At 43.6% G+C, this 11,734-nt stretch overlaps 1 protein-coding gene across 1 annotated transcript; it reads right to left on the minus strand.

The window, feature by feature from the left end:
* Window positions 1-236: 236 nt before the first annotated feature.
* LOC115787114 (uncharacterized) lies at window positions 237-8,749 on the minus strand. Its single transcript, XM_030739688.1, has 5 exons — window positions 8,561-8,749; window positions 8,362-8,494; window positions 1,404-1,748; window positions 964-1,296; window positions 237-334 (listed from the first exon to the last, which is right to left on the minus strand). The coding sequence occupies exons 1-5, from the start codon at window positions 8,747-8,749 to the stop codon at window positions 237-239; spliced, it is 1,098 nt and encodes a 365-aa protein (XP_030595548.1).
* Window positions 8,750-11,734: the final 2,985 nt, after the last annotated feature.

Here is an 11,734-nt window from a genome sequence, read left to right on the forward strand (position 1 = left end):
CTGTTAAAAGTTTTTCCTTCCCATCAAGTGTTTGCTCATAGGTGGTAGTCTATTGTTCTTTTTTAATTTCCTCTCTTTTTTGTTTATTTGTTTAATATTGATCTGTGGCTTACAAATTAAAGCAGCTTGAGGCGACAGTTGTTGTGAACTCTAGTTAAATAAAATGGAACAGATCTGAAAACTAAATCCAGGATGTTCCAAATTCAAGAGAAAACAAAACAAAGCAAAAAAAACCTTCAGTCTCTTGATAAAATAAGGATTGCGATCACAATCACACAGAGAGCCAACAGCATCCCAAGCACAATGACAACCAGGTCCCATTTTTGTCCTGAAACTGGAAAAAACAAAACAAAACAAAAAAAATATTACATTTTTTATAGTTTGCCAGTATGAAATGCTAAAAATAATACTTTTTTAAATTTCATGTAATGAAAATAAACATTTTTTTTTTTTATATCAAAACTGGATTTCACATTTTAATATTTTCAGTCTCGGAGAATCATGAAATATGTTCTCATAACCATGTATTATAAATTAATAATTGGAAGCTCAAAACTCATCTGTTGCTTTAAATACATTAGGCCTTTTTTCAGGTTTAAAGTTGTAATACTGTGAGCCGTTCATAAACCAAGTTCACAGGGAACAGTGACAAATGAGGTTATTCCATTTCTATTAATTCATAATGTAAGAATTAGAGACAAAGTGGTTATTGTGTTTTCACAGTCCTATCAAATTTTTCTCTTAGCCATAAAAGCTCTATACCACTACTGAGTGTCTTAATAACATGAACTAAAAGATGCAAAAAAAAAAAAAAAAAAAGCCCGTCTTTATAGAGAATGCTACAATTGGAAGTATGGCCTTTTAAGACCTCTACATGATTAGACAATGATTTCCTTATAGAATCTTTAATAGAAAAAAAAAGAAAGGAATAAAAAATATTTTGATAAAGTTCTAAATACATACTTATCGCCACTTTAGTTCCTTCACCAAACAGGATCTCTCCACATGTGACCACAGCACAGTAGTACGTCCCAGCATCAGATGAGGTAGTTATACTTTTGGACAGACTGTAGACACATTTCCCTTCCTCTGTGTTTCTGATACTGCCGTGGTAAATGGTGTCTGGATAGGATTCGGATCGAGCTCTAAACCAGTGCACTTTGTTTCCACTCAGACACTCTGTGTTATTTTTGTTCTTGTAGAGCAGTGAACACTGCAGAGTCATTGTGTCACCCAGCGGGACCATCTCTAAATCTGGAATTTGCTTCACGGTGACAGATTTCTGCTGAGTTTTTTCTGTGTGGTTCACAAAATGATATGACATGGTATTAATTGTAGTTGTTTGAATTTTGACACAGAAATTACAAAAAAATAAAAATAAAAAATCAGTCAATATACTTTACCATTCACTACCAAAACTGTGCCAGTGATGAATTCCATTACGTATGCCGATCCTGCTTGACAGAGATATGTTGCTTCATCTTCTTTACTTATATTTCTTATAGTAAGAGAATTCACATTACCTACTTTTGTGGCACTGAATCTTGAGTTGTAAAATTGTCCCTTAAGTGATAGTTTGCCAAAAGCTCCTATAACAACAGTTTCAAGCATATATCCAAAATTCAGCTTATACCAGTAAGACAACCCTGCATCCTCACTCAAAAATGTACAGGTCAGAGTAACATCATCTCCAATTTTAGCCACAGTCAAAGGGATCTGGTGAGGAACCTCATTCATTTCAATCACAGCTGAAGAAAAGAAACAAACAACAGCATTTAGAACATGACAGGACAAAGTAGTTCAAAAAGGTATAATCATGATGTAATGTAACATATTACACAACCTTTAACATTTTATTTTACATGGTTTACAATGCTATATGCTGCAGTACAGGAGAGTAAACTCACACAATCCACTTAGAAGAATCAAAGAGACCAGTCTTCTGATCATTGTGGTACCTCAACCTTCTCTTGCACAACTGATGGCTTCTCACCCGAAGGGAGGTTCAGTCACAATGTGACCGAGGTTTACAAAGTGGAAGTCATGGTGATTGGCTGAAACCTAGAAAATATATTTCCTGTTAAATTTTCATTGACTCAACTGTACAGTTTGATGTTTTGATTGATGATTCTGGAGAGCAACAACATAATCTGAATTCGAAAAAAAAACTGCGTTCATTTTCAGAGAGTCACAGTAGCATTATTTCTGAGTTTAGCCACATACAGGGGAATCTAGTGAAGAATTTCTAGAGATTGACTCGGACCTAAGGAGGAAAAAAATTTGAAATATATTAGTATATATATATTAGTGTTTTAAATATATAAAAAGACAAATTATTCTAACATAATTGGAAAAAAAATGCTGAATATCTAATATATTTTATTATATTCACATATACAGGTGTGTTTAAGGATCTAATTCCTTCATTATTATGCTCTTCAGTGCCTTCAGTGAGGTCAATTATCTCGTCAATAGTTTTACATCCTCACTGCGTACAACTTTGGATACTGTGGCTCCTCTGAAAAGGAAAACTTTAAATCAGAAGTGCCTGACTCCGTGGTATAATTCACAAATGCACAGCTTAAAGCAGATAACCTGTAAGCTGGAGAGGGAATGGTGTCTCACTAAATTAGATGATGCTCATTTAGCCTGGAAAAAGAGTTTGTTGCTCTATAAAAAAGCCCTCCGTACAGCTAGGACATCTTACTATTCATCATTAATTGAAGAAAATAAGAACAACCCCAGGTTTCTTTTCAGCACTGTAGCCAGGCTGACAAAGAGTCAGAGCTCTGTAGAGCCGAGTATTCCTTTCACGTTAACTAGTAGTGACTTCATGAATTTCTTTACAAATTTCTTTACTTCAATCTAATTTTTACCATTAGAGAAAAAAATTATTCACAACCATCTCAAAGATTTATCTTCATGTTCGGCTGCTTTCAGCACTGCTGGTATTTCGCTCCAGTTGATCTTTCAGAGTTAACTTCAATAGTTACTTCCTCCAAAGCAGCAACATGTTTATTAGATCCCATTCCTACTAGACTGTTCAAAGAAGTCTTTCCAATTATTGATGCTTCTATCTTAAAAATGATCAATCTGTCTTTATTAGTTGGCTATGTACCACAGGCCTTCAAGGTGGCTGTAATTAAACCTCTACTTAAAAAGCCATCACTTGACCCAGCTGTCTTAGCTAATTATAGGCCAATCTCCAACCTTCCTTTTCTCTCAAAGATTCTTGAAAGAGTAGTTGTAAAACAGCTAACTGATCATCTGCAGAGGAACGGTTTATTTGAAGAGTTTCAGTCAGGTTTCAGAATTCATCACAGTACAGAAACAGCATTAGTGAAGGTTACCAATGATCTTCTTACAGCCTCTGACAGTGGACTCATCTCTGTTCTTGTCCTGTTGGACCTCAGTGCAGCTTTTGATACTGTTGACCATAACATTTTATTACAGAGATTAGAGCATACTATAGGTATTAAAGGTACTGCACTGCAGTGGTTTGAATCATATTTATCTAATAGACTCAAATTTGTTCATGTAAATGGGGAGTCTTCTTCAGACACTAAGGTTAATTATGGAGTTCCACGGGGTTCTGTTCTAGGGCCAATTCTATTTACATCATACATGCTTCCCTTAGGCAGTATTATTAGAAAGCATTGCATCAATTTTCATTGTTATGCAGAGGATACTCAGCTTTATCTATCTATGAAGCCAGATGATGCACATCAATTAGTTAAACTGCAGGAATGTCTTAAAGACATTAAGGCCTGGATGACCTCTAATTTCCTGCTTCTAAATTCAGATAAAACTGAAATTCTTGTACTCGGTCCCACAAATCTTAGAAACATGGTGTCAAACCAGATACTTACTCTGGATGGCATTACTTTGGCCTCCAGTAACACTGTGAGAAATCTTGGAGTCATTATTGACCAGGATATGTCCTTCAATGCACATATTAAACAAATATGTAGGACTGCTTTTTTGCATTTGTGCAATATTTCTAAAATTAGAAACATCCTTTCTCAGACTGATGCTGAAAAGCTAATTGATGCATTTATTACTTACATGCTGGACTACTGTAATTCATTATTATCAGGCTGTCCTAAAAGCTCCCTGAAAAGCCTTCAGCTGATCCAAAATACTGCAGCTAGAGTACTGACAGGGACTAGAAAGAGAGAGCAGATTTCTCCCATATTGGCTTCTCTTCATTGGCTCCCTGTTAAATCTAGAATAGAATTTAAAATTCTTCTCCTCACATACAAGGTCTTGAATAATCAGGACCCATCTTAGCTCAAAGACCTCATACTTCCATATCACCCCAACAGAGCACTTCGCTCTCAGACTGCTGGCTTACTTGTGGTTCCTAGGATACTTAAGAGTAGAATGGGAGGCAGAGCCTTCAGCTTTCAGGCCCCTCTTCTGTGGAACTAGCTTCCAGCTTGGATTCAGGAGACAGACACCCTCTCTATTTTTAAGATTAGGCTTAAAACTGTCCTTTATGATAAAGCTTATAGTTAGGGCTGGATCGGGTGACCCTGAACCAGCCCTTAGTTACACTGCTATAGGGCTAGGCTGCTGGGGGGTTCCCATAATGCACTGTTTCTTTTCATTCACCTTATTTACTTTGTTTATACTTCACTCTGTATTTGATCATTAATTATTATTAATCTCTGGATGTCTTCCACAGCGTGCCTTTTGTAGTTCATCTGCATATTTCAACTTCCGTACTGCAGTTTTTCCCTGTGTGAAACAAACAGGGTGGATGGAGCAGCTACAAAGTTCTCTTTTCTTTGCTTGATGATCAGGGGCTTGATTAAAGACCTCCAAGCTGTTTCCCAGTAAAGGTTTAATGGTGGTTACAGGGTAAAAAGCTTCTTTTGGATGCTAGAAAAACATTTCCTTCTGCTCCATCTGAGCTCACCGTCCCTATAATGGCTCCACCTCTTTGCAGTTGTGCAGATAGACTGCACGTAAAACAGCTGACTGCTGCTGTTGTGTTATCAGAATTTATACTGAAAAACTGGGGGCTGCATGAGCGTAATCTTGTAATGCTTTATATTTACAAGCATTCTCCCAAATACATTTCTACTGCAGGGCTATATTTAGTCACTAATCAGGGATTAAAGTATAAAAAATATTTTGACGGGGAAGGTGTCCTTCCGGTAAAGAACAATCGCTAGTGCTAATGGCGGTGCTCGCTAGCCAACTGCGGTTATAGCCACCCATTCTGGGAGCTGAAGTAGAGAAAAAAATAACAGCTGAAATTCTCAGCACAGCGAGCACAACACACAAACACGGTAGAGAGCGGTGGAGGGGTGGAAAAACATGTCAGCGATGATCGCTCAGTATTAAAGGGAATCCGTCGCAGCGACGGAGAACTTTATAGAATCTGAGGGGGGGTTTTTTTCTAACACCTGATCCACACTCCATTCCAGTAGGTGGTGGTAATGCAGCTCTAAGCTGGTTTGGTCAACCGCAAACCCACAAGAAGAAGATGACTACAGAGACCTGTCATGCAGCTAATGTGGGCGACACACTATTTAATGGATCAGATTGAAGTTTTTTTTATTCCTTCTCGATATCCAATCCAGTAATTTATATCAACCATTTACCATTTACTCTTAAAAGCATTGTGGTTGAGCAACCTTATTCTGCACAGCTGTTTTCCTGTAACACTGGTCACATACTAAGTGACGAGCTTTCTTGTTACTTTATTGTTGCCAATGCCACCTAGATTTAAAAGAGCCTCGAAACTCTAGTTTTTAGTTTGGTTCCACATGTATCATAATACAGGCCAAGGACACAGTGTGTTCTGCCATGTTTGTTCCCTTTGGCTTCAGTTTCCAGACGAGGGACGGCCCACACTAATACATAATGGATTATGGCTCATTCTTAAGCGGTTTGTCGGTTCCTTAAAACGGGCACCGGCACAACCACCTGCACCTTGTCGGTGGAAACGTGGTAATAGTCTCTCCAGGTTTTAATCAGCTGCCCCACCTGTAGCTCCACACTGCAGGCACTGATTTTTCCTCCCAGCTGCAATTTGGTTTTCATTGCTTTTAGTCACCATGCCCAGTCAGATAACTTAGTCATTAAACCCAGCAGGGCATACACTGGCAGAATATTAAAACTGTACATACACACACCAATCAAAATCAAAAGGTATAAAACAAAACCAAAACTTAACTTTTGTCTTTGGACCAGGACTGAGGATTTGCAAATAGAAAAATAAATTAATCTTAATCTGTCTTTTTTTTCTGAGAATGGACACTGAAAAGTTTGAATGTTCTCCACGTATCTGCGTGGGTTCTCTCTGGATACTCTGGCTTCCTGTCACATTCCAAAGACAAAAAAAAAAACAAAAAACTCCAATCTCATTGTACATCCTGTATAATGACAATAAAGGCATTCTATTCTATTCTATTCTATTCTATGTGTTAGCCCCGTGATAAACCACCACAATCATGATCTTTTCATTGCTTGTCAGCAGTGATTGTAAATGTTTGTCTGTGTGCACACTCATATGTTTGAGCATTAAACCCCTTCAAATCTAACTTTACTAGTACAGAATTTGCAAAATTGCTATAGAAAAACTCTAAATTATTGTGAGATTTTATTATTAAACACACAGAACTGGCATGCAGTTGTTCTGTTACTCACATTTGTTCTTGCAGCTCATGTAAATAAAGCTTATTAACTCTGAAACAAAAATATTTTTTGAATCTGAAATTCTAACATAGTATGAACTTACTAACAGCTCAGCCCACTGTATGCTTTCACATTCACAAACCATATTGTTTAGAGAGTGTGTGGGTTGTTCCTGATCATGAGGAACACCTACATTCATCCTGAGGACTCAATCAAAAGAAGCTAAAAAGTGTCCAATCAATGTTTTCTACTGTTTTAACCACTTTGATTGAAGTGATGATGGTAAAAAGAAGGTGACTGTTAGATAAATGTTTGTCAGTGAAAAGGAGATAAAATGGAATACCTAAAAGTTCCAACAGTCAGAGTGTTTCCTTAGAGATGGCTGCCATTATATGTGTGTTTGTGTATGAAAGGGTATGATAAAGGCTCTGTCATAACCCATTAACACAGTCCATGATCCAAACCTAAACCTGGACCATGTCATGTTAGGGGCTATACAGAAGGTAATATTGAGTGTAAGATAATTACTAGCATAAGCTCTGCTTTACAATTACTGTATCAATATTTACGTCAACAGCATGACTGTTATTTCTGTATGAGGGGAACCTGGTATTGCCAAAATCTATAAAACTTAGGCAGAGAAAGTGCAACAAAGAGTTTTTGGAGGTTAAGGGGTGGAGGAGAGAGTTTGTAGACCAGGAGATTGCAGTTCATGTCCCACTGTGGACTCTGTTATTCTTTGTTCCCACTTCCTGATTACTTTAGTTTTCACTCAGTTTTTGGTTTTGTGTTCACCAAAAATACTTGCTTAGGTTTGGGTTATGTCATGGTCCTGGGCCGTCTGCCCAGCGTTTTGTGTTTTTTAGTTTATTTTCCCTGAGTGTTTAATTCCCAGTGTGTTTTGATCTTGTTCCCTTTGTCTCTGTCTCCCCTGCTCCATGGTCTTGTCTGTTTTGTCCTGATGTCTTGTCCCTGACCTCCTGTGTTTTCATGTTGAGTTATTCCTAGTGTTGTGACTAGTCTGCGTCTCTGCCCCGTGTCTGTGTGCCAGTTCCCCGTATGTAGTCTGCGTGCACCTTGGTTAGTCACTTCCTGTATTATTTTGACAGTCTTGTGTTCCCTGTGCTTTGTGTCTAGTTTTGCTAACCCCTGTTATTAGTTTCATTTGCTTCACCTGTTGCTCCCTGCTGTTTCCTCTTGCCCTGATTACCTGCTGTGTATTTAAGCCCTCAGTGTTCATCTGTTTCTGGTCGCGTCGTCTTCAGTGTTCCCTCGTTGTGTATGTTCCTTCTCTGTAGTTACTTTAGTTTAGTTTTGGCATCTGTCCAGCCCCTGCCTAGCTGTGTTCTGGTTCCTGTTATGTTTTCCCAATAAATCCTCTAAGTCCTGATTTATGAGTCTGCATCCTGGGGTCCGATCCTGCCTGCCACACACACGCCATGACAGAACGACGCGACCATTTCAAAGACCCCGCGGACTCAGACCTGTGTGAACGGCAGCTAGCTGTGCAAGCTCACCTGCAGGAAGTGGTGAGGAGGAAGCCGTGGCTGGCTCCCGAGTACGAGGGACAGCTCCGCCGCTCTCACCGCGCTTGGGGAGACTCCAGCTGGGTTAAAGGGTCTCCGCGTCAGAGCTTGCCGCTCTCTCCACCTCCGCCGCCACAGCCCTGTTCATCAGCCGCACTGCAGCAACCGCTCGATACCACTGCCCCACCTCTGCCCCAGCCTTTAGGGATTAAGCTGGGCGGGTTCTCCCTGGCATCAGATTCGCCTCCACCGGCCTCGTCATGCCCCAGCACACCTCCTTCACGACCCGCTACGCCGGCACGTAAGCGGAATTCCCGGCGCTATAAAAGCCGAACGGAGCCAGCAGCCAGGGATAAAATGACAATGGACTCTCTGCAGTTTTCAACCACTTCCGACTCCACCACTGAATCTGTCCCTCCTTTCCCCGGCTCGTCAGACATGATTAACCACACTGCTCCACCGTCCTTGACAGCCAGATCAGACATTTGCAACAAGGCATCCAAGCTCTGTATCCTGTGGTTCCGGCTACCCAGTGAGGAGCTGGGGAATACCATCGCCCACAGGATACATGACATGTTGACAGAACACACCTGGCTTATGGATTCCTTGCCCCGGCTAACCCAGTGTTATGCGGAACAAATACTTCATTCCGCAGCCCTCACTTTCCCCTCCGTGTCTCCCAAGGTGACTGTTTCCAATAAACCGGCTAAAGAAAAGACTGTGTTTCACACCTGGACTCAACCCTGACGCTCCATCCTCTGTGCCTCATGCTCCTGCACCCGCTTCTGTTCCGCGGGTGGGAGCACCAGCGCCTCAGTCACCAACGCCGCTTGTAACAGTCACCCCTCAGCCACTTCAGTCAGCAGCAGCTCCAGCAGCTCTCCCTCAGTCTGCTCCCACGCAGCCAGCCCTCCCTCAGTCTGCTCCCACGCTGCCAGCTCGTTCTCATTCTCCCCAGTCAGCTGTGACCCCAGCTCATCTCCAGGAGCCCCAGGTTCTGCCAGCCTCTGTAGCTCTCCTGGGCTCAGCTTCCCCGGTGCTAGCTCTTCCCACCTCAGCACCTCAGCCTCAGCCACCCACGCCGCCTGCAGCAGCTCCTCCCCAGTTACTCCCGTCTCATTCAGCTATAGCTCCAGCTCCTCCCCAGTTACTCCCGTCTCAGCCAGCCCCTGTATTTTCTTCTCAGCCAGCAGAAGCTCCAGCCCGCCCTAGCTCTCAGCCTGCTCGCCCTCAGTCAGCAGTAGCTCCAGCCGCTCTAGTTCTCCCTGCCTCAGCTTTGCTCCCTCCAGTGGTCTCTCTTTCTGTGATCCCTTTGGTCAGTTTAGTTTCACCTCCAGTCCCTTCATCTTCAGTTTTAGTCTCTGTCCCCTCATCCTCCTCAGCTTCAGCCCCCTCGTCCTCAGTCACCTCAGTCCCCTCGTCCTCCTCAGCTTCAGTCCCCTCGTCCTCAGTCACCTCAGTCCCCTCGTCCTCCTCAGCTTCAGCCCCCTCGTCCTCAGTCACCTCAGTCCCCTCGTCCTCCTCAGCTTCAGCCCCCTCGTCCTCAGTCACCTCAGTCCCCTCGTCCTCCTCAGCTTCAGCCCCCTCGTCCTCAGTCACCTCAGTCCCCTCGTCCTCCTCAGCTTCAGCCCCCTCGTCCTCAGTCACCTCAGTCCCCTCGTCCTCCTCAGCTTCAGCCCCCTCGTCCTCAGTCACCTCAGTCCCCTCGTCCTCCTCAGCTTCAGCCCCCTCGTCCTCAGTCACCTCAGTCCCCTCGTCCTCCTCAGCTTCAGCCCCCTCGTCCTCAGTCACCTCAGTCCCCTCGTCCTCCTCAGCTTCAGCCCCCTCGTCCTCAGTCACCTCAGTCCCCTCGTCCTCCTCAGCTTCAGCCCCCTCGTCCTCAGTCACCTCAGTCCCCTCGTCCTCCTCAGCTTCAGCCCCCTCGTCCTCAGTCACCTCAGTCCCCTCGTCCTCCTCAGCTTCAGCCCCCTCGTCCTCAGTCACCTCAGTCCCCTCGTCCTCCTCAGCTTCAGCCCCCTCGTCCTCAGTCACCTCAGTCCCCTCGTCCTCCTCAGCTTCAGCCCCCTCGTCCTCAGTCACCTCAGTCCCCTCGTCCTCCTCAGCTTCAGCCCCCTCGTCCTCAGTCACCTCAGTCCCCTCGTCCTCCTCAGCTTCAGCCCCCTCGTCCTCAGTCACCTCAGTCCCCTCGTCCTCCTCAGCTTCAGCCCCCTCGTCCTCAGTCACCTCAGTCCCCTCGTCCTCCTCAGCTTCAGCCCCCTCGTCCTCAGTCACCTCAGTCCCCTCGTCCTCCTCAGCTTCAGCCCCCTCGTCCTCAGTCACCTCAGTCCCCTCTTCCTCCTCAGCTTCAGCCCCCTTGTCCTCAGTCACCTCAGTCCCCTCTTCCTCAGTCACCTCAGTCCAGTCAGCTTCCCCGGTCCCCACAGCCAGTGCTTCAGCTTTGCCCCCTTCAGTGGCGTCACTTCCCTTAAATCCCTTGGTCTCTCCAATCAGTTTAGTTTCATCTTCAGTTCTAGTCGCAGTCTCCTCGGTTTCCTCCGTGCCCTCAGGTCCCCGTAGTCCCTCAGGTCCCCGTAGTCCCTCAGGTCCCCGTAGTCCCTTACTCTACTCCCACTTCTGGTCCCTCAGTCCCTCAGGTCCCCGTAGTCCCTTCAGCTCTCCCTAGCGCCCGGCCTGCTTCCACGCGGCCGGCTCTCCCTAGCGCCCGGCCTGCTTCCACGCGGCCCCTGGTGCCAGCTCCCTTAGCTTCAGTCCCTTCAGTTTTGGTCCCCTTTGTTCCCTCCTCTGGTCCCTCAGCTCCTTTAGTTGTGGTTCCCCCTGCAGCCTCAGTCCCAGTCTCCTCTGCTCCTGCTCCCCCGACTCCAGTTTCCCCGCAGTTAGCTTCGGTCCCCTCACCTCTCCCGCAGTCAGCTTCCCCAGTGTCAGCTTCCCCGTCCTCAGCTTCCACACTCCTACACTGCAAAAATTGGCTGTCTATCTAAGTCTAATAATCTTACATTGAGCCAAAAAGTATTTTTGTTCTTGTTTTGAGAGTGATATGCTAAGCAGGAGCTGAATGTGTAAGATTATGAAACTTGTTTTTAGAATATATTTCTTTTATTTCTTACTTAGTTACTAAATCCTTAAACTAGTTACTTTACATGCATTTTAGGCTAAATTGTATCACTGAGACACTGTTTGAGATCACATTGTATATTTCATAACCATTTTTAGATGTGAAAGCTTATTTTAAGGCCTCTCAGTAATAAGTCGCTTAGGCTTTTGTTGGCCCATCATTAACACATTTATTTACAATATTTACAAAGCTGCAGTGTAACATTTTATGTAGTAAAAATCCACAGCCACAACATAGGCAATAAATCACAGCACATCTTCCACTGTTTCATTTCAAAACACCCAAATGTCAAAATTTTATTGTATTTACATTTATTTGTAGATGGGAGATAAAACAGTAAGAGGACAATTTGGTTTTTAATTTGCCCTGTCAAGTTGAATACCATTAAATTTAAAAGGTCCAAGTTTTTTAACTCTAAAAGGTTTGTTACTATTTGACCTCTCTTTAC

This window comes from Archocentrus centrarchus, chromosome 10, assembly GCF_007364275.1.
Source record: "Archocentrus centrarchus isolate MPI-CPG fArcCen1 chromosome 10, fArcCen1, whole genome shotgun sequence".
In the NCBI taxonomy this organism is placed as follows: Eukaryota; Metazoa; Chordata; class Actinopteri; order Cichliformes; family Cichlidae; genus Archocentrus; species Archocentrus centrarchus.

Excerpts from the sequence above, each read along its gene's own strand:
- LOC115787114 (XM_030739688.1), bottom strand. The coding sequence starts at position 8,749 with ATGTCATGTATCCTGTGGGCGATGGTATTCCCCAGCTCCTCACTGGGT. Across the intron at positions 8,495-8,560 it reads CAGTGGTGGAGTCGGAAGTG|CGCCGGGAATTCCGCTTACG; the intron begins GTTGAAAACTGC and ends CGGCTTTTATAG. Across the intron at positions 1,297-1,403 it reads CACAGTTTTGGTAGTGAATG|AAAAAACTCAGCAGAAATCT; the intron begins GTAAAGTATATT and ends TGAACCACACAG.